The 24,538-nt window shown below is 36.1% G+C and overlaps 1 protein-coding gene across 1 annotated transcript; it reads left to right on the forward strand.

The window, feature by feature from the left end:
* On the forward strand, nucleotides 1-24,538 carry LOC140151921 (acid-sensing ion channel 2-like). Its single transcript, XM_072174234.1, has 8 exons — nucleotides 1-373; nucleotides 6,718-6,884; nucleotides 8,231-8,360; nucleotides 13,615-13,805; nucleotides 14,345-14,555; nucleotides 19,196-19,358; nucleotides 22,887-22,978; nucleotides 23,557-24,538. The coding sequence occupies exons 1-8, from the start codon at nucleotides 55-57 to the stop codon at nucleotides 23,811-23,813; spliced, it is 1,530 nt and encodes a 509-aa protein (XP_072030335.1). The 5' UTR covers nucleotides 1-54; the 3' UTR covers nucleotides 23,814-24,538.

Below are 24,538 nucleotides of genomic sequence, written 5' to 3' on the forward strand. Positions count from 1 at the left end.
GGTCGTCTTGAATTGTCGCAGAGGAATATTCATCTTTACAATTGTAATATCAAAATGCCGTGTAAAGATTGGCATTTTCGAACGTGGGGTACTGAAGATTCCGATATCCACGGTTTGAAGCACATAACGCGAGAAAAAGGAGGCAAACTCCGTAAATTGGTGTGGTTAGTCTGTTTCTTAACAGCGGCGGGATATTTCTTATATTTAGGGTACAATGCGATTTGGAATTATTTGATGCGTCATCATATTACAAAAGTGGATATTACGTACGTAAACCAAGTCGAGTTTCCAGCAGTGACGGTGTGTAACTTTAACAAATATAGGGAATCGGCTCTTACGGAACATGATATCAAGAATGTTGGGTTCCATCTAGGTGAGTTTTTTACTGCTTCCATATTTTTTTATAATATTTGTTTTCGTGTTTTTTTTGTGTGTGCGTTTTTTGTTTTATTTACTTCTTATTGATGTAATAAAGTGCCACTTGATGATGTTTTAACAGGAGCAAGGTTTAAAGGGTGAAAAGCCATAAAGATTTTTTTAAACTTTGGCGGCTCTTTTACCATGTTTAAATTTTGTAACGGTTTTGGTAGATATTGGCTGTCAAAGTGACGTAATAATCGGATTAACTACCATAGCAATAGGTTCAATTTTGATAATATCGCGCTGCACTAGTACGTTCTATAGAATTCTACAGAATATTCATATCATGATGATCACTCGCATTTGTAGAATTAGTATCTTTGCAAAGAGCTATATTGTATTAAATCTATGATTGCAGACATGCACAAGTGATGAGTGTAACCTGCTTGTAGTGCAGCGCGATATAATCACAAATTGTTTGTACCTATTGCTATGGATTAAGTTAATCCGATTTACATCACTTCGACAGCGAATTGATGAGAAAGAACAGTTTACCAACCCAAAGTGTTACAATTAAACAAGACAACAAATAAACACAAATCCCAAGTATATACAAGTACAGGAGATCATAACTGGTACTTAATCGTTTCCCCAGCATAATACAAGTAAAGTAGGTAATGGGGCTACGCATCCTCCACAGGAACATAATAATAAGCACAATGGGGAACGATTGCTCGCTACAAAAGGAAACTGAATATAATTAATAAGAAAGAAAGAACAGTTTACCAACTTTTGTGTTGGCGCGAAAGTTAAACTCTCACTTGGCGCATGGACGTACGTCTAGCGCGTCTTGTACTACCAAGTTTAGTGCTTGTGGTCACATTGGATTGATAAACAAAATTGATCCACTTAAAATTCAAAGTACATAGTGGGTTTTTTACTCGGGCTTTCGCGATCAATAAACTGATTCCAAAATCAGATTTGTTCACTATTGAAGTGAGCCATTATAATCATGATAATTATGCAATTAGGCTGACGTATACTTTACTTTTACTGTCACTAATTATTATTTACTACTGCCCAGCAAATACAAAACGTTTTTAACATCATTCGCAAAAGGTTATAAAAGGTTGTCAGAAAATGTTTAAATGTCGGGTTATTATAAAGGGTATATTAAGGGTATAAAACGTTTTCATAACATTAAAAAACATGTGGGCCAGCAAACACAAAATGTTTTACAGAAAACGTTTAAATGTCGGGTTATATAAAGGTTATAAAAACGTTTTAATAACATTCCAAAAACATTTTTGAAAACTTGATACAAAACATTCTAAACAGAATTTGATTTTGGGGTTGAAAAACGTTTGGCCAAAATATTTGCAATAATGTTTTAAAAACGTTTTCATGACCTTTATATAACCCGACATTTAAATGTTATTAAAACGTTTTGAAAAAACATTTTAAGAACATTTCTGTTTTTGCTGGGTGCAAATATTTTAACATAATGTTATTTAAGTGTTGACAAAATATTTGGCAATACAAAAATAGTTTACAATAACATTTTGAAAACATTGCTGTAGTGTGTTTTCATACAAAACGCTTTAAAACATTTTAATGACCTTTATATAACCCGACATTTTAATGTTATTAAAACGTTTTTACCTAAACCAAAAGCCAAAATATAACTTATTTAAAACGTTTTTGTGTTTGCTGGGTGAACACTTTCATTTTAATAAACATCAGTATAATTTTGAGTTTCACGGAATGCGTTCATCATGTTACATGATAACATATTTTTAATTATAAAAATTCGACTATGGCATAGTTTAGGAAATAATTGACCTTTTCGGTAAATCCCACACCCGAGATGTCGTCAAATCACGTCAGGCCGACTTGAAATGCCCAGTAACGATGTTCGCTAAACGATGTGCGCATCGGCGTGACGTCAAATGACGTACGGTATACATGGTATACCACATTTGCAAGAATATGCAACATGATTTATCAGATGACAAATTCTATGAAAAAACAAACAGTAAAACACAGGCGTAAGTAATTTCCAAGGCAAACGTACAACCTAGGCCTAGTTCTATTTGTTAAATTTCTGTTTTATTGAAATTAAACATGTGTTTCACCATGCAAATAACAATCAAAATATATGTGATGGAATTGATCAATTAATTATTTATTTTTTAGCTATACCATGTAGAAAGTGAATTATAAAGTGACGTCTGATTCAAAATACATTATACTTAAGACTCGGGTAGCTACAAAATCTATTATTATCATCTTTTATTGTTAACCATATTTTACACTACATGTAGGACAGTATTGTAACCATGGTGACCTTCGAGTTCAATTCCATTAACATGAAAACATTTACCAAACCTGCATCCATTAACACCTATTGAAATTTGCACGTGATTGGTAAAAACTTGTATCCATTGTATCTATCTAGTGTAGTGAAGGGTGCATCACTTTCAGTGCTTAGTGGCTTTAAAAAAATGTTGGAAGTTCTCTGTCAATTTACACACTGCCTTTTATGGTAAGAAATCCTGTACTTGCTCAGGACAGCACATAAAATAATCTGGTGAAAAATAAATCTGGTATACAGGCAGAACATTAGTCATCAGCTTCTTTTGTTATGCATAGTCGCGCTAAAAGTCGATCGATACATGTTGAAATCAGCACAATTCAGAGATTTATTTGCTATGAAATTTATTTTCTCGGTCAAATATAAAGCAATATTTTTTTTCCTTCAGAAATGTCAGTTACAAAATCCTGGTGTTAAAATTAGGCATAAAATTGTGTCTTTTAGTGCAAGATTTTTGATTTTTATAGGCCTAATCGATATTTCTATTGTGGCTTGCAAAATCATCCATCCATGGGTACATTCGCGAGTTGATTTTGACAAAATGGGTAGTCGGAATTGAAAAATGGTGCAACAAAACCGAAATTCTGACAAAACTATGATATATAGCTCACGGCGATGTGCGTTAGAAAGTTGGTAAAAACCCTTCATTGGCGAACTATATTACTTTGAAAAGCTAAAAGATTGATCAAATAAAATGCTCGTAGGCTAAGTTGAAGCCTATCAAAATCGAAAATCTTACACTAAACGACTGAATTTCACGCCTAAGTTTAACACTAGGATTTGAAATTAAAAAAATAGTATCAAGCATTATAGTTTTTCATGACATTTACTGGAAAAATGAAAACTAGACATTGTGCTCACAGAGCACGACCCTTAGCCAGTGATGTTGATCTTTTTATGATCTTTGACCTAGAGTTGTTCATGTTACATTTGGACCACCATCCCATGGTTCATGGTGGTGACGACATTGTAGGCCTACTATGTAATTTGCGAGAGCAGCAGCATTTTGAAAGTATTTGGTAAAGAAAGAAAGAAAGAAAGAAAGAATTAAAGAAAGAAAGAAAGAAAGAAAGAAAGAAAGAAAGAAAAGAAAGAAAGAAAGAAAGAAAGAAAGAAAGAAAGAAAGAAAGAAAGAAAGAAAGAAAGAAAGAAAGAAAGAAAGAAAGAAAGAAAGAAGAAGAATCGTATAGAAAAACAGGACCTAGCTCAGCTAGGTAAATATACAGATATGTCCTTGGAGGGCCGCTTTGTGCAGATTGTTTACCTATTCTTACTATAATGTATACTTTAAAGTACACATAATGTGGACTCATCAGCCCAATTATACATGGCTCATTGAACCACAATGGGCTTGTAGGGACTGTATAATCTTTGCTGTATGGATGACATATTTGTGTGCAAATCTATTATGGGGGTGGGGGTAGGGTGGGATTATAGTCAATTTTAGTGGAAATTGCGTTTTTGGCCGATTTAAGGTATTTGGTTACATACCGGAAATTATGAGCAAAATGAGCAAATTATGAGGCTGTCTACGCCAAATTTTGGTAATTATAAGAAACGCCGATCTAAAAAATTATATATGCAGCATTTTTAAGCACTTTATACGAAGTATGCACACATCTTTTAAGCGTCTATGATATATTTTATGGTTAAAATGCATGGAAATATCTGCAAAACATCATGCATTTTGGGAGTTGATCTAGTACCGATACCAGATAATTCATGAACATTTTTTGTTTTGGTTGTGATATCATTCATATTGAGTTTTAGCTTCAAGTTTGTACATAATACATAATTTTTATGCACCTAAGTTTTGATCAAGGTTTTTTATTTAAGCTTATGGTGTTTTTAAATAGAATACTTCAGTTATAAATCACAATTATATCTAGCATAGGAGCATCGTTGTAAGAATTCACCTCCCACTTTGTATATACCAGAAGGTACGACAGTTGAAACTTCACTGTATGCGAATACGGTTTATTGTCATTCGTACATTAACATGTTTTGCACGTTTTGCACTAAAGAAGGAATCAAGCTTTAAAAGCTTTATCTGTAGGGTAACAATAGTAAAATTATATTAATGGCTACATGAGAGCTGAGCCGTAAGATGTGCGCCGAACTTCGGCCGCCGAAGCAAAATTTCAATTTTCGTACATGCTTTTCATTAAAGAAGGAATCAAACTCTAAAAGCTTTTATCCGTAGTGTAGTTACTATTATAATTACTTGAATCTCAAGTCAACCATGTGTGCAAACATGGTTTTGACGCTTCAAGGTTAACATGTGGAAATGGGGCCTGTCCAGCTTGTGAGTGTAGAGTCCCGGGGGGGGGCACTCCAACTTTGGAGGTGACGCGTATGTAGGGCTGTTAAGACCCCCTTTTTCAGCATCGCTGTCACCCAAAGACCCCATATTTTTTTACGAACACATGCTCTGTCACCCGAAAAACCCCCTATTTTTCCATTTGATCTGTCACCCAAAGACCCTTACAAGTTCAATTTGAACAGCAACTTTCATTTACCACTGATTTTGTTACTTAACTTATTTTGAAAAAACAAAGACATTTGAAGCCATTTAGAACTAGAAATTTGATTTTCGAGGTTTCTGTGGCGCTTTTTCGGCTCTCACCCAAAGATTCCATTTAAAAAAAAGGTCATGTTCTCACCCAATGACCCCATATTTTTTCAATTTTGCTCGCACCGAATGCCAAAAATCATGCTTTTTTCGTTTACCGAATGCCCCTTGGTGCGAAAGTGCCAGCCCTACACCTATGTCCATTTCATATTGAAGTGCCCCCCCCCCCGGGTGTAGAGTAGGACACCATACAACGGATCACATCATCTCTGAATATTCCCACCAAATAGAGAAATTGGTCTCATTGAACTTGATGCAGAAACAAGAGACTGGATGTTCAGAAAGCATCCTGAAATCTAAATGTCTCCCTGTTATTAGGTTTCACACGTAAGAAGAAGAAGGAGAATGAAATATATAAGTATGACAAATGTTATCATGGTTATGTAAAGAAGAAGAAGGAGGAAAATGAAATAAATATGCCAAATGTTATGAAAAGATGTCCTCCAATATTATATCAACAGTTGATTTCAAAAGATAACATTATAATGATACTATAATTAAACGATTATTATATGGTGCCCATATTTTGTTTGGACACAATAATTTTACTGGTGGGCATTTTGGTGCTATGGGCAGGTGGAATTTACTGGGTGGGCACTGGGCAATATAATGTACAAGGTCGACATTTACCCAACAGTTACCCTGTTATTTAACACCTTGCTTCCCCTTTCAAAAAACCTGGATCCTATTCTCTCCTTTCCTATCTTATCCATTGTTTTTCCAAATTTCTTTCCCCCTTTCTTTTCTTTTCCTTTTTTGAGGGGGCTAAAGGCTGTGTTCTTGCCTGCTCGTAGTGGTTCTCAAACTATTTCTGTATGAATCGAGCCCTATCAAATGCAAGAAAAAGGATGCTTAAGTGTTTTCGAAGTGTTGAGTGCGCTCAAAAGTGCGCAAAAATTGGACACTTTTAGCTGAAAGTGATGTAAGAAAGGCACTACTATGTATATCTACTGCCTATTTTAAGCACGGATTTTTAATTGTCACTACACGGATTTTTAATTTCACTGCACGAACATGCCAGGAGGCAAGTTAAAATAACCACTATACGCATACTAATCATAATGAAATGTTATTGGTGTTAACGGGTTTGAACTTGTGTGTCAGTAGTATCGAAGTCTTAGATTAGTGGAAAGACAAAGTTAAAATATGTTGCATAAGAGAGAAATCACTGAAAAACAAAATATTGTGTATATCAGAAGCCCCTCTCTTTGGCACCATTAAGACACATTTTAAAGAAGTAAAACTGGTATTCGAAATAAGGGATCTAAAAATGGTATTAATGATCAATGGATTTAAAGATTTGAGAAACAATGGATGACGTTTCTGCCTCTTTCATTGTTTCTGCGTTTAGGAATAATTGACAAAGACCACAACCTAATTGATCCTCACCTTTACACGGAAGAATTCCAACGACGCCTGCAGGAAATTGATTGGTCTGAAGTTGATAACGATGAGAACTACAACATGACTGAATTTCAACTCCGAACTGGACATCAATTGGAAGATATGATTATCCAGGTAAGAGATTTAAATCAAAAATATTATTATTTGAACCAAAGTTTAATATCAGACCCGCAGGTAGGCAACAATCAAGGAAAAAAAATAGTTGGCACACTTGCACTAAACAATTGAAATGGGTGCCCTATCAAAATTTGAGAGGCGAGTGAAACATACATGTAGTATACAGTATGTGAAGCACTTCCCCACTCCCCATCTTTCAATGTTGGAGGGTCTCACGGGCCTGTTGACAACATGGCTTGGTCCAACATTGAATTGGGGGAGCGGGGACAGAGATATCCCAAAAGACAGGCAAAGTGTGCCAACCTTTTTTTCCTGGATTGTAGCTACATGATATAGGAACGTCAAAATTCAGCGGTCACGCCGTTGAATTACGGTCTCATCGATCCGATCAAACGTAATATACACACATTGGCTCAAAGTATTGCATCATCGTTGAATAAAGGATAATTCGGCAAACTGGAAGTTGAACATTCATCCAATATCCTGTCGATATTACATTATTATTAGATAGCAATGTTGTTTGGATGAAATAAGTAAGATCAAGCGAATCTCTCACATCGCCATCTATATAGTACGTAATTTGAACAATTGAATACATGAATACAAAACCCACCCAAGTCCATGGGAAGTGATTTTGAAGTTTATGGCTATTACCTGCCATTCCACTCAACCTATATATACCGGGCGAAAATCGACCAAATATTGATGTGGCCATCTAGTTTATGACCAAACTGTACCTTGATTATGGGCTAAATGCATTTGTCCCGGTAATAACGTCGAATTAGTTAACTTCATTCTAATCCTTTAATTAATAGGTAAGATCTAATTGCGGATAACACATGGTCAATGTCTTCTTACAATTATTATTGTCACAACATTCACAGCTATGGCACAAAACATGCAGCTAGTAGTTTTTGTATTTTCTGGATATGAGGGTGCATACGGAACATGTTTAAATCAGAATTTATATTCTGAAACTGTCTTGCTTTATCATGTTTATTCGAAGATAAACTGTCTGGTAAAACCATCAGAAGATGGAAAGAGGGCTTTAAAAAAACCTGAAGTAAAGATGTAGAAAAAACTGTAGGAAATATCTGATCATAAACTCTAGAAAAAGATGTCTATAGTCTATGATCGGATCCAAGCCCAACTTTTGGGACGGAGAAAAGTTAACGTAGGTAATTCAAATTTCTATGGAAATTTGTACCTGCATTTGCGATCGGGTCGGGAGTGTTCTTGCACCCTGAAAATAAGTAATTTAGCTGTGTTATTCAGGAATCGCGAGACTTATTAACCGTAACTTGTGGTATTGGCAATAACTCATTGCTTTGTTTATTTTGTAGTGTGATTGGAAAGAGGAACCGTGTGCCCATAAGAACTTCATTCACAGGTTCACTCATTATGGTAATTGCTATACATTCAATGATTGGACGCATGGAGATCTTCGACACAACTCATCCACCGCAGGTGCTAGTAAGTATCTAGCATATGTGCATAAACTGTTTGAATTTTAGACGTGTACATTCAACTTTACAGTCTAAAAAGTAAAAACAAGGAAAATGTGGCACTAACATCACATGGGGGAAATCGACAGAAGGTATACACAAAGTATAATAAAAATCCCTTTAAAAGGGAGAGCTTGGCCTTGGAATACCCAAACTTAATAAAATATATCAAAAAATAAATACCAAGAACATACTACACTACAGGAACTCACATTGCAGTAGGCCTATACTCGGTTATATGAAAGGGTCTGATTCAATCTGTCCAAGCATAGGCCTGGTCCAAGTCAGCACTGCACTGGCCCTTTACACGCCTGCTCCAACAGCAACTACCATCTAGGCGTACCTGACATATGCAATGTTTACCTTCCCATCTATAGGCCATATATACCTACCTATAAACATAGACACGTCTGTGCTATAAAAAAAAACACCTTAAACCTATACCTATACAATCTACTACCAACCTACAGCCTAAATACCCAAAAATACCACTACCTATAAAACAGTAGCTATCCATTCTACCAAACGCCAAACTGACAAACACCACATTATTAAATCAAGAATTTTGCAGTACCACAGATCATGAAAGTAAAACACATGAATAGACTGTAGTATTGCACTCTCTTATAGTGTGATGTGAAAGTTCATTAACCACCAAAATTATTCTTGGTCAATTGTTCCATGTCCAAGGACATGATAATTATTGGAATTTGGTTAAATTTATCTTGGAAACCAAGCAGTTCAAGATGTTATATTGTACACCTGTCAACAGTCATTAAAACTCATCATCCCCGGGTCAACATGGTCAATAACAATCACTATACTGAGCACTGCTTTATGAGGGTAACGAGGTTACCTGGGAGGTTGCTGTTTCATCCCTGGGTCAACATGGTCAAATCAAAGAGTGCACTGCTGAATATATAGCTAAATGAATTTTGTCATGGGGGAGTGAGGCTACTCTTTAGCCTCCTGCAAACCTACCACTTAAATTTTAAGCATTATCCTACAACATTGTTTTACTGAGGATGAAGCCATGAAGCAAATGCATGTTAACAAGACTAGTTTCCTACTTCAGGTCAAAGGTCGAGGTCGCAAACGAATGATAATATTGCTTGGCTTGCTGTAGCCAAGCAAAAAAGATCTCAAATCTCAATATAATGACGCATTTAACACTCTCTAAGTGATTGGCGTATGAAAAGAAAGTGTGAATTTGACCCCATCAAGTTCAAGTGCAGTCAAATCCGTATAAATTAACGTACCGCCGTATGTTCTTCTGTACTCTTCAAAATGCAGGCAATTTTCGAATAAATTAAAAGTTATAGAAAGAAAGTTGAAATAAACTACACATAAACTTTTTAAGTTTTTGTGGTAGTTTATTTCAACTTTCAAACAGGTAAATCTTTAACTCCGATAGTTAAAACTTAAAAGCTTTAATTATCGGAGATTATTCTCAAAGCTTTCATTGTGTATATAATTACCTATATGTTTAGCAGCATTATCCAAAGCAAATGTACAATGCTTAATGTGGAATAATTAATGTGCAGTAGAATATTCTGTCGGGTACAAAGTGATTCTCTTAAATATTTCTGGAAATAGTATCGATCTGGGTTTTCCATGATTTTCGTCACTAAGTACCGCAGAAAATTTGTTAGTCTTACACTTACAAGTTTCGTATATTGTCTAGAATAATATTTTCAACGGTATGTACCCAAAACATTTGGCCTTGCAGGCATTTACAAACGATTTGAAGGCTTTACACCAATTACTTACTTCTTGTAGTTCTTATACAATATTATTTATAAATATTTTTACACTTGATTAACAATAATAAATGAATAACAACAATAATAATGAAAGCATTAGTCAAGTTACATAAAGTAGTGCAAACAAATGGGCTCAAATTTGATTGCAAAGGTGGTTTCTAGAAAAGGGGTAAAAATTTATTTTGTTGCAAAAGCCCATACATCCACGAAAGGCGCGATATAAAAGAAATAATAAAATATATAGGAAGGCTTGAAAATTGTACCAAACCTATTCTTTTAGTTTCTATTCATCAACACTTTATCCAAGCCTTTGTATTTGACCTTCCTCAGTGCGACATTGCTAAGCTGAATCGCCAAATATCGCGACCACATTACGGCAGTGCTTTTCGATCTTCACTGGCTCAGGCTACCTGTTGTGTACCGTATTGAGTTCAAGATATTGCTAATCACTTTTAAAGCCTAATTTAAGTGCCTTGCTCCATCTTATATTGTTGTTCTTTTAATCACATATAATCCTGGCCGATCTCTTCGCTCTGCGTCACAAAACCAGCAAGGGGTAAAACTAAATTTTATGGCGAGCGGGCTTTCTGTAATGTCACACCTTGCTAAAGAAGTAGTATTTTATTTTTTACTTTAATTCTCCTTGTATTCTGCATGCACAGTGGCTGTGCAATCTCCCATTTCTGATGTGTATTATGCAATGTTTATCTTTCTTCTTTTTATATATAAACTCCTCAAAAAAGTTTGGAAACTTTCAAAAACGGCTGTATATCAGAAATTTTGGAAATCTATCTCCATATTGTTTCATATCAGTGAAACCATGACACCTCATTTGTGACAATAACTTATTCCACGGTTGAATAACTTTCTTTGAAAGACAGAGAGGTCTCAAAGAAAATGTGCCAAACTGACCATTGTCTGCGCTCATCTTATTGCTTTGAATGAATGAACGAGTGGTTTAATGCATGAATAAAAGAAGGAATGATAAGTTGTTTGCAGTATATCATGTTGAATGAAAATGGCTAGGATGGGATTAACAGTTCTACATCTGGATTCAAATGGATCAACGCAAGTCAATTTCTCTTGATGGTCACTTCTTCATAGTGGTCATTTGCAAGAAAGTTCTAATCAACCATGGTTCGATTATCAGATCTGGATAAGGGTCGAGCTTATTGGTCAGCTTGAGGCTGGCAAACCTCAGAATCAAAGTGCAGCAATTTTTGGAGTTTCCCGCAATATGATCTCCAAGCTAAAAGCCAAGTTTCGTCAGACCGGAGATGTCAAAGACAGACCCAGAAGAACCAAGAAAAACAATGGCTGCAGAAGACTTCCTTATTCATGTGTACTGACGCAAATGGCGCAGACAATGACAGATTTGTCTTTCAAAGACAGTTACTCAACCATGGAATAAGTTATGGTCACAAATTTGGTATCATTATTGACAGGAAAGAACAATGTTTGTATTGATATGAAACAATATGGAAATAGACCTCAATTGCACATATTGTTTGTTTTGCCTGAACTTATTTTCAACAAGTTCAATAAGTTTTAATCTTGCTTTTTATTTAGGTTTTATTTGTGTATAGTTTTAACCAGTGTACAATATTTATTTTGTTTTCTCTGTATAAATTTGCATGTCTTTAATTATTGTAAAACGCTGTGAGATATCCTTTTGTGAGTGATGCGCTATAGAAATAAATTATTATTTTATTGAATTCGCCCATTTTGGTGACACATTTGTTTTGACCCAAAACGGTCCAAAGGAAAGAGCACTTTTAATCCTTTTTCTCACCAATGTTTTCATAATTAGCACTAAAATGGGTGAAAATTAAACCAATTGTTGACTCAAACCGGAACATAGGAAGATGGACATCAGTGATGGTATATTTTGATCCGGCTTTAGGTTTTAGTGGAAAATTTTCGCGCGAAAAAAATAGTCAATTTTAGACTATTTTAGCCCAAAATAAAGGTAAAGTTTGGTTATTGATGTGCCAGAAAGCGCAAAATTTTGTATTTTTTTCTTTATTTTGGTCCCAAAACACGTTGTTTTCGGACTAATTATTTCGGAGCAATTATTGCTTGAACTTTTCTTCTATTATGATTTTTAGGAGGGTACTATCCCCCATGGAAAATTTAGGGGACGTGTCTCCCCGTACCAACCTCCCCCACCCCCGCTTCCGCCGCCTATGATCCACATCAACTGTTGGTCAATTTTGTCCTGGCGTTTCGAGCCAGGGGAAACTTGCATTGGTATACCATAACCAAAAAAGCAGGGAGAATAAAGCAACTGTCGGTGTCGCCGGAAAGTGTTGTCTTTCTACAAGAAGCGTTGTAAGGCAATTTTTGGTCGAATAAGAAAAGTATTTTTTTACTGCGGAGAGGAAAACTACTAAATATCATTTGAACTTAGGATTTGGGACTCGATCTTATTTCGCGGAAGAAAGTAATTTCATGGTCATTTTACAAGTTGAAATTTGAATGGAATAGAAATATTTTAAGCACGGATTTGTAATTCTCACTGCACGGATTTTTATTCTCACTGCATGAACGTGCCAGGAGGCATGTTAAAATAGTCCTTACCTCATCCCCCCGATTTATCTCATCGTTGATGAGAAGTTGGTATCATAATTATAATAGATCATGATATTTTTGTCATTATCATCCTGAAATATGACGTTCCAAATTTGTGGTTCATACGCCCCTACGGGTAGTTGTGGGTAGTCCAGGAATTTCACTTCGATGAAATCGGGAAATGCATGAACAGTTCCGTAAAGCTTCTACTAGTTATTAATACGGTATATATTGTACTAATACCAGGGGCGTAGCCAGCTTTCTTGGTCAGGGGGCAAAATAAAATTTTGGGGGCACAGACGAAAAAAATTGCAGTTGCATCATACAATACATAGAGACTGTATGTCTTCGAGCTTCCCGAAAAGGGCCTTATTGGGATGATGTGCGCACGTAGCGCGAAAAAAATGGTATTTTACACTATTTTCGCCCATTATCCGGCTAAAAAGGGCTTTATTGTTACAATTTGCGCGAGTAGCGCGGAAAATTTTGTATTTTACACTATTTTGGCCCTGAATTTTGCTAGAAAAGGGCTCCTTGCCCTTTTCTTTTCCTTTGCCCTCCTGATTTTCTCTCTCATTTTTTGTCAGAGGGCACTTTTTCTTTCATTTTTTGTCAGGGGGGGCCCTCTCCCCCACCTGCCCCCCCCCCCCCCGCTGGCTACGCTACTGACTAATACGGTATTGTAATTAGCCATCTGGATGTCCCCTGGCATTTGCGTTAATCACAACTGATAAAGGGAATAATCCCAGTTTTATAAATACAACACAATCGGTGTCACGATCAAACTTGCCAGATCGATACTGTGACAGATCTTGACGTTTCCATAGGGGCACCGTTATCTTATCTTATCTTATCTTATCTTATCTTATCTTATCTTATCTTATTTAGGTAACGGTTTACGTCTGATCATTGATATCGAGGAGATTGAATACGCCCCTACTAATGACCTTGACGGCGCAGGTTTAGATGCAGGTATCAAGGTCATGCTGCATCACCCTACAGAGCCACCTTACATCAAAGAATTGGGCTTTAGTACCGCGCCAGGAATGCATACTTTTGTAACAATGAAGCATGAACAGGTAAAGATGCCGAGCAGCATAATTCTTGAAACATATTCTTAAAATACTGCCAATCACATTTGATACTGCTTATCGGAAATTATACCATTATGTATGATCGGTGCAAAATAGCAAACAATTATGAATATTCCTTCATAATATAGGCTACTCAAATTAGACAGATGAAATCGTTCACTGTCTTTCTTACTGATGCAAACGATCCACACCTTTTAAACTGTACACATTGTATTAGAAATTGAAGTTGTTCCATTTGACACGCGAAAGAACGAAATTCATACGTGGATAAACACTAGATATAATTTGGTTAACCTCAAGTTTGGTAGTGACGTCAATGCTCTTTCGCGTTTGCGCCGCAAGCGTGCTGACAAACCGCTCCTGTGCGGGTGCGTGTACACTCAGGGCGTTTAACTTTACGCGCGCGATTCGATACTGCGGCGAGCGATATAAGCACCTACGTCACTACCAAACTTGAGATGAACCACAGTATAGTCCCATATGGCGCCAGTTTTATTTTGTTTTTATTTTATGCCTTCCATTAGATATCCAGTCTTGGCCCTCCATATACGATATGTCAAACTGATGGTGACGCAGGGATGAACTATTACAGCCATTACTCATTTCAAGCTTGTCGAATTGAATGCGAAACAGATGTCATAGTTAAGGAGTGTGGTTGCAGATTAGCAGAACAACCAGGTGACGCTGAAATATGCAACCCAGAAAACACACATCTCTGTGCTCATCCATTACTGGGTAGGTTATCTGAGGTCAATCAAAGGTAATAGAGGTCAAATGGTTTGGTGACTAGGTAACGTTGAAATGTACAGCCTTAAAACACGTATCATCATACCGCACGCGCAGATCCACTATTATTGAGGTCAAAGGTATAGAGTTCAAATAATCTGTAGCATGTAGCAGACTTTATGCAATCTAATAACACGCATCCACTGCTAGTTGAGTTATCTGAGGTCAAAGTTAAGGGGTACTACACCCATTGATTTTTTTTGCATTTTTTTGCATTTTGTGAAGAAATTACAAAAAAAAATTGGACAAAGTGGTATGCAAAATGAAGGGGCAAATCTTCTCGTTTTATTGGTGGCATCGGTATCAATGTAGATTACATGCTTTTGAAGATAGAAGCCAAAAGGAGGTACATCACTGATGATTTAAATTCACTTCATTTTGGAAAGCTTACTATCAACGGATTTCGTTAAAATTTTGGATATGTGTTGCTAACACATGAGGGAAATAAAGTTGATATGTAAAATGGGAATAAGTGGTTCCTGATTTCTTTTATGACTTCATGAACTTGGTGCTCCACAACTATCAAAAAAGGAACTGGTTAAAATGCTTCTATTTTCAATGTTGAGCTATATTTTGTATTTTTAACTTGCGACATTATTTCACTGAAACCTAATTAAGCCATAGGTAACAGGTTACCACAACCATACTACAGCAATGTTGAAAACAATTGTATTTCTTGTCACCTATACCACCATATTGGGTAGTTTTCCGTAAGCTTAACTTTTGTGATTTTGGTAACTATTTTATACTTATTTGTGAAATCCGTCTCAACTAGGCATTCTAAATTGTACTCACCATTTACATCCCAAGGTATATTAGTATATCCACCTTGCACTTCTCGATATATATCCAGTTAAAGACAGAATATCAAAATTATGCCTCATTATGATAGCACAGACTCTCACATGTGTATTCAAAATTGATGCTTAAATTTGACCTGAACCAATTGACCTATAACCTGACATACGGTGACCTAATAGACTTTTCTTCTCCTAACAACACATTATATTATTAAATTGACTAATGACTATGCATCAATTGTATAAGTGTTTATTTAATTTATTCAGTGTTATATCATGGTTATATTTTGCATGCACCACTAGATTTTCTATAGAGCGTATAACAAAGGATTTAATGTATTCTATTCATGTACTCTACTTGAACATGTTCAAAAGAATAAATTATGGTTTGTTATGTTACACAGATCTGAGTTACAAGGTTACAGTAAGCAAAAAATATATAGGGCTAAAATGACTTACTAAAATGATTCAAATGCACTTTGTATGTAGATATATTTTATAAGTTCAGGACATGAGGTGATGAACATATTTATGTACGTCATAAATTTGCAAGAAAAAAAAGAAGAGGGGTACTGATGAAAATCAGGGTGTTATTCCCCCTTAATAGTATACAAATAATGACTGCTCATGAGGGAGATGGTGGTAACTGTTCCCCAGAGGTAATCTTGAGACCATGTGTCTACTATTTCCCCGATACCGTTTTATACACCTCAAGCTACCTCATACATATTTTTGGGCACCTGATTGGTTAAAAGCATTTTCGTATTCGGGCCCTTGGTTTGGTCTGCAAGAAAATATGCCTAGCTATATAGGCATCCTAGTCAAGACTAGGCCGGCCTCGCTTGCTTCGTTTTATTGATTGAACATACACGCATGCTGCAGACACGGTTGGACGACTAAGCTTAAGCCTATCCACATTTTAGTGTGAAGCTTACCATGAAAATGTTATAACCTCTCCTCCAACACCGCCGTGAGACGAGTAGCCTGTTTGCTTTCGGTGCTGTTTTCATCTATACAAGTCACGCATGCTATTGGAAATACTGAAGCTTCTCAACGGCTTTCTATAAGGTGAAACTGCAAAATACGATCAAAAGTCATAATGTTTGAACACAGATTGTACAAAATCTACATTGTAATTCCTACCGCAATTATTATATTAGGTGGTGAGCCACCGTTTCAATTCCTTTATACATGTACATTTGCAATAATATATGGTCGAATCCAACCAAAAGTGTCCACGGGCCAAAAATAAAAGCCCGAAATAAAAATGTCTCCACAATTTTTTCCTTTTGCCCATTGATTGATGACATATTGGCCTTATAGGAACCAAAAGTGCCATTACTAATCTTGAAAAATAAATCCAGGACGTGTGATAGTAAATGTGATATCAAAACCCAATGTTACCTACGAATACCACTAGGATGCTTTCACTATCGCAATACTAATCAACCTAAAACAAATGGAATATTCCCATTAACGCTTTTTTCGTGTAATGTAGACCACAGGGTGTCAGGAAAATGCCAGCTCACCCAGAAAATATTTGTTTTATTTTTATAACGCGATCAATATGATCTTAGTCAATTTATGCTAGTTTATTTTTGAAAATGAAGTTTAGGTCAGTTTCTGTATTTTATTTATCAAATGAGTATGAATCAATTTACACATTGTATAAGAACGAGTAGGATATATGTTTTCAAGAATATTAGGAATTATAAGCATACACCTAACGCTTTATACAATGAAAAGGTGAACAAACCCGGATATTCGTAGGTAACATGAGCGATTTAACAATATCTATATTGAGTTTAGAGGTTTAAAGTTTGCTATTATGGTAATGAATTAATAAAATGGTAGTTTTAGATCTCTTTCAGATGGTACGTCCAAATGAATAAATGCTATTACCTTAGATCAAATTTTTTTGATGCTTTTAGCAAGATTTTGACCACTTCATTTTGATATACAAGTAGTTAATCAGCAATTTTACATAATAAATAATTGTTGAATGAATCCGTATATGGGTAATAATAGTGTCCTGGGGTACCGCTTAAAGTTTTTGACAATTAATTTCCATTGGTAGCGACACTTCATTACACATGTCATGTATTATGCTGTATTCGTAAGTAACATTTCAGTATTTGTAGGTAAGAATTAGACTTTTGGTGGATATCCCAATCAAAACTTCATTTTATAAAGAACTTTGAATGTATCATTTTCTTTATGTGCGTTTATTGATACTTTAGACCCTATCATGTATTAATAATGTCGGTTCACAGCGGTTGAAAGAGTATTGAAGTAAGAAACAAAGGCACTAAAGTGACTTTAATTTGCTTAATTGCACACAACTCGCTTAAAACCGTTATTGCAGACTTGTGAAGTCCATCTTGGAGTCAGTTACGTCTTGTGGCCTTTCGTTTGAGGGCAACTACAATTAGCTTTATACCAGGGTCCATCATTATGTTGTCTAGATCATGAGACAATGAGAACAGTCGTTTTTCCATGGTATTCGTAGGTAACCTTAGCGAAAACGTCAAAAGTTACCTTCGAATAAATCAATTTGGACACAAATTACTCAGACACCAGAAGGTCGGTAAACATTTAAAATGAAGCACACATGACAGTTGACAAATCCAAGTATTTATCCCCTCTAATCTTCTTTGAAGCTGATTTTTCTTACAAATGAGCAGACCGTTGTCTATCTCAGTACATATTTTTCAACAATTAAGCCGTATTCAGTTTTGCACGGTGGGCATGTATGTAAATTCGCAACTTTAATCGACATATGATTTGATAGCAAACATACAGGCCTTCGTTATGTACCAATATGGGCATTGGCATGAATGGCGGTGTTTCACAATACTGTCATGATGTCAAATTGTATTCGTAGGTAACATTCGGTTACCGAAATTTACCTACGAATACTTGCTTTTATTGTTGACATCTCAGAAATATTTAAACGCAGGCTATTGAAACTTGGTAGAAATAAAGAGTGTATTACCCTGCACCTATTGCTTAACTATTGTTTACTATTCTCTCACTTTGTGGAAATGACACAGCTTTTAACATGTATTCGGAGGTAATGCATATTTTTTACCAAACCTACCTTTGTGCCATTTAGAATTTCTGGCAGCTAAACACAATAATAAAGATGCCCGAATGCAATGCATTTCAGAATTGGACATATCAAAGCTTGTATCAATTGCGCATTTATTAGTGATTTCCATTTTTAAAGATATATCTAGTGCTATGAAAAATTGTATTCGTAGGTAATGTAAAAAATACCACTCAAAAAATGATCACAAAAATTCATAATTATGTACAAATATGTGAAAAATTGAACAGGCAATCTTTGAATACACGCCTTTCAGGAAATCAATTTAGATTCAATCCAATGACTTCTTTTCATAACTGATTTAGACGATTTTAAAAATACTCTAAGAAATATTTTGAAAAAATGGGTAAAAATAGCATGTTTTGGGGTCTCTGTGTCTAAGTTTTTTTTTTTTTTTTTTCTAATAATATACGGCGCGAATCTTATGTTCTAGGCGAATAAACACAATACAAAAAATGAATGCCAATTGATTAATACTTTTGAGTTATGGCCCTGAACATGCCGTGTACACTTTTCGTTGGATTCGACCATATATGTGCCTTGTAGTTTTCTTTAAAAGGTGAGGTCTTTCTTCGTTTTCATGAACAATTAAGGCATATTTTAGAAGCCCTGTGTCTCACTCTCCCTTAAACTGTGAATTTTGAGTTACACCTATGATTTGGATTTGTTTGTTTCCACAGTTGATGTAATAAAAGGTACATCAGGTCATGCAGACTGCGCATGTCGCAACCCATGTGAGGTGATGCATTACCCATCCACTTTATCTTTGTCAAGATTACGACCAGCTTTCATCCAGAAAATGTTCCACAACACAAAACACAACATGACAAAGGAATATATTGCGTATGTAAACGAGATTTGACCATCAACCCATTTATAAGCTTTTATACAGCACCCCAACAGTACGACAGCAACTTAGCTCACTTCCGGTAATTTTTACCGGCGTGACCTTTGCTGTTACGTAACGTAATGTTGTAAATCAGGTGGCAAATACAGTTTTTCAGAAAACATCAAAAAAATGGAATACATGAGTGGTTTCTCCCTTCATTTCCATATTGAGCCCATAGATAAGATATGAAACATGAGTATAAGGCAAACAGTAACGTGTAAAAGTCCAATTATTGTGGTGAAAATGAATGTTTATTGTGCGCGAAGTAGCCTAAAAAATGAGAAAAAATGCATGTCACGATCACCAAAATGGTTATATCTGCAACTATGCGCCAACGCCGGTCGTATGCTTTTCTGTATTGATAGACATTAGCTAACTTGAGCTTGTATTTTAAATTTTCAGCGAAAATGATTGGTGGAACAATCGAGTCGTAGGTTGGAAAGTTGCTTTCAAAACGGCTTCCCCTCGCAATCGTGCGTGACCATAAGTGACCAGTGTCAGCAGGAAAATTAACAGCCGGCCTTGTCCATATAATCGATTAATAATTGTCAGGATCGTCCAGTTGACTACAGTGATATTTATTTATTCATACAAAATACTGCCCTGTCATATAAAATATCGAAGTCAATATAAAACGTAATTTCAAGCCATTTGACTGAACTTACAACCAGTTTATAAAAGATTATTGTTGAACGAGACACTGAATTAGAAATAACATTGCAAAAGGTACGAGAATAAGCAGGTTGTGATGGTCTAGTGGCTAAGTCCGTGCCTGAAGTGCGTGAGGTTGGAAGTTCGAACCCTACCATAGCGGGTTTTTTTTGGAAAATATTTATGATATTAGTAAACAACTTTCAGGAAGGGTTTCTGATCATTTGAAGCAGAAATAATGAGGTAAAATGAAAGAAAGCATTTTTTTATCTTGACCGCTTGTGGTGTTCTATTGAAGATAATTAAAGTTACTCTAGACAACGAAACGCTGATTCCAATTATGTGTATGTCTGGGTATGGTGTAAGAACGGTATAAAAATTACAAATAATATTATGCCAAAATATCAGGTTTGAAATTCGTAAATTATGGCTGACGCTATCTTATTTTTTAATATGTAGGCCTACGCATAAAGAAAAACATTGCAAACGTGTTGCATAGAAATATTTTTAATTGATCATAATACTGACGGGCCTACACCATAGGCCTAACAGAACAAGAGAGAAAAAAAATCGAAATGCTGTAGGATTCGAACCTTCAACCTCTCGCACTTCAAACCACGGCGTCAACCACTAGACCATCACAACCTGCTGTAACATACTCGTATCTTTTGCAACCTTATTTCTCATTCAGGGACTCGATCAACAATAATATTTTTAAAACTGCTTTTAAGTTCAGTCAAATGAGGTGATATTACTTTTTATATTGACTTCAATATTTTGTAAGTCAATGCAGTATTTTACTTGAATAAAGAAATATCACTGGAGTCAACTGGACGATTCTGACGATTATTATTCGATATAATGACAAGGCCGGCTGCTATTTTGCTAGTGACACTTGTCACTAACGGGACACGCACGATTGAGACACGGGCCGTTTTGAGAGTAACTTTACAACCTACGACTCGATTGTTCCACCAATCATTTTCGCTGAAAATTTAATACAAGCTCAAGTTAGTTAATATCTATCATTACAGAAAAGCATAAGACCGGCGTTTGCTCATAGTTGTAGATATAACCATTTTGGTGATCGTGACATGCAATTTTTCTCATTTTCCCGGCCACTTTGGACATGTTCAAGCTTCTTTATTTTCAATATTATTCAACTTTTACTCGTTTTTTGTTCTTTGCACAAATGTTTGGTATCTTATCCGTGATCATGGTACACAATTTAAGCAAAAACGACCCGTGTCTCCCATTTCTGGAGCTATTTCGCTAAAACATGTTTGCCGGCCAAATTTTCAACATTTAGTTACGTAACCCGTGTTCACCAACCCGTAAAAAATTTCTATCGAACAAAAGAGGTCACGAAGTTGCCGACGCGTCGTACTGCCAAGTGAGGATGTATCCAAAATATGTCAAAATAATGGTTACAGCCCACTGTGTTGAACCTTCGCTGTGTACATGATGCAGTCATGTCTACAGTAGAATTCATCTCGACCTTTGCAGGACTTAACCCCATTAAAAGCTATTAAACCAAGATAACACTCATTGAAACAGCTCAACTGATTAAATCGGATTTTCTCTGGCTGTGCACATGTGACTGTTTTCATGTGCGATATCGCAATAAAGTTTGTATTACAGCTTCAGTTGGGTAACCGATTATAAAGGAAACGAATGTGTGCTTTTGTTCACGAAATGAGACAATGGCGTGCTTTTTGTAAACCAGCATTCTTGAAAATGAGCAACATAATGATTGTTGACTTAACACGGTTTGGAAATAATTTCTTCATATTTTTGGTGTTATCTGTCGTTTACATATCCTTCCTAAAACACAAAAGTACAACCCTCTCCAAACACCTAAATTAGCTAAAAATTTAGGACATGTTACAAAACTATATTGTCTAGAATTTTAGAAGAGTACTTTTAATATTGGCCGGTTATTTTTCACACAGCGACGTTAACTAGGCAATGTACTATTACCTATAACATTAACTAAAACACCAAAGTACGAATATTTCCAAACATCTAAATTAGCTAAAAATTTAGGACATGTTAAAAACTATATTTTCTAGAACTTTAGAAGAGTACTTTTAATATTGGCCGGTTATTTTTCACACAGCGACGTTAACTAGTCATATCCCCATACTTTTAACGTAGGGCTATTTGTAGAGGTCACGCGTCAATGGGAAAGAGCACTGTGTATTGTGTATAGGAAAACGGACAGTAACTGCAGTATGATGTATGTCAAAGGCCCACTATGTCAAAGGTCCGCTATGTCACATGTGAAATGGTTCGCGCTATGTCGAAGGTCTGCTATGTCGAATGTGAAATAAAGTTTGCTATATCGAAGGTCCGCTATGTTGAATATGCAATAAGGCCCCGATGTCGAAGGTCCGCTAGGTCGAATGTGAAATAAGGTTCGCTATGTCGTAGGTCCGCTATGTCGACTATAAGCTTCGCTATGTCGAAGGCCCTCTAAGTCGTATATGAAATAAGGCTCGTTATGTCGAATATAAATGTTGTGACAAAAATATACTATAGCCAAAATAACAATTTCTCTATCATGAGAGAATGTACCTTCTGCTTCAGCGTACTTTTCATAGAATAACACATTCGCGCGACCTGCATGATCGAACCTTGACCTTTCCTAGCAACGACCGTGTGATTGGTCAATTCTCAAAAGCTGTGTTTGCGCCGTAAGCGCCGGTATTTGCGTAGTACGCTCGGCGCAAATAACTGTGCGTACCCAATTTAATATTTTGGCTATAGGCAGGGTATTACAGATGTATCATACTTTCTTACCACAAACAAATGCATTTGTCTTTTTGCAGGAAGAACATTGCCGCGATATCAGTATACTACGAAGCACTCAACTACGAAACCATTGAGCAGCGACCGGAAATGGATTTTTTGTCTCTGTTAGGTAAGAATGGTACTACGATTTCAAAGTACTTTCTACATGCTCACTGTCGATTCCGATAACCGAACCGACTCTTTTATACATGAAAATACTGGTAAAAGACATGAGCATTTCTGGAAGATATTCACCACTAAATGTTCACAATCAATAATTCTAATCAGTGAAGTGAAATGCGCCTAGTCATCCCGGGAGTGGACTTAAGGTCTTCTTGCGCTCAGGTCTTCATTTGGCACTATACTACTATTTGTAAAGTTAAGTTACTAACATGTGAGCGGACAAAAAAGGCAATGGCTACTTTGATCCAATTAACCTGTTAAGTTTTGACCTCTTTGCCATGTTAACTATACATCATAGATAATAGGCAGTCTGTTCTTTTTCTGAATCCCTGAAGGCAGTGTAATCATTTCAAAGAGCAACTATTAATCGTACAAATCGATAATCTTTACAGCAAGATAACGATCTACATCTCAAAGTCAAAAACACTCATAAAATTGTAATTTAAAAAAAATTATTTACAAAGTTTGTATAAATTAAGCGATCATAAGCATAAACAAAGCTAATATATTATAATTTCGTTACAGCAACCATTGGCGGCCACCTGGGGCTTTTTCTCGGTGCAAGCCTTCTTAGTTTTATTCAAATCGTGGAATATCTCTCAGACGAGACTCTTATGTGTCTTGGATGTATGAAGAAGAAAGAAACATCCACATCTGATGGTAGAAGACCATATAATGATCAACAGCTGATGGCGGTACAAAACCGAGGGAAATCGGAGAGCAATAACGGCCTCGCAGTGTCTGTCATATCGGGCACTCCAACACATAATCAAAACATGTGATTATGGTATACAGACTTGACGATTTTGTGTCACAATATAGAAAACCCAAATTATTGAATCTGCCAAATCTGTTCCAATAATATAGACGTCATGAATAGAAGCACCATTTAGGGGACGAATCTCTAGCATTTATTCTGTTACCTTTGACCCTTTACTTCACATAATACCGTATTATGTTAACTAGTAGCCTATATTACCATGTTATAGTAACTATTGAAAAGAGGGAGCGATTGCCGAATAGGGTGCAACTCTACTAGTCTTATTACAAGACTGCCCTACCCCAACCCAAAACCCTAACCCTCAACTCCGTAAACGAGGACTAGACCCTATTCGATATAACGGTAATTGTACCAAAAATAGACACAGGATTTGCACCTGGATTTCTTTTTTTATGAAACCAGAATGGCGCCCTTATCAAGTTTTGTGTCACTGTACCAAATTAGTGTTAACCTTTAGCGAGCGCATTAGTACCGTGATGTTGCATAGTCGGAGCTAAGAACGCTTACAGCACAAAGTTCATAAATGTCCCGATAAATGTCCACTCGGCAACAGCAGATCGCCTCAGCGGCCAGCCAATCAGAGACAAGTGCTTTTCAGAGCAGTAAATACGCGATGTACACTTAAAATACGCTCTCGTCAAACGTTTAAAGGAAAAGATTATATATCGTCACCCTCATAACCAAACTGCCTAAGTCATCATTACATGTTTTTCATTTACAATTTTG

This window comes from Amphiura filiformis, chromosome 1, assembly GCF_039555335.1.
Source record: "Amphiura filiformis chromosome 1, Afil_fr2py, whole genome shotgun sequence".
Classification (NCBI taxonomy): domain Eukaryota; kingdom Metazoa; phylum Echinodermata; class Ophiuroidea; order Amphilepidida; family Amphiuridae; genus Amphiura; species Amphiura filiformis.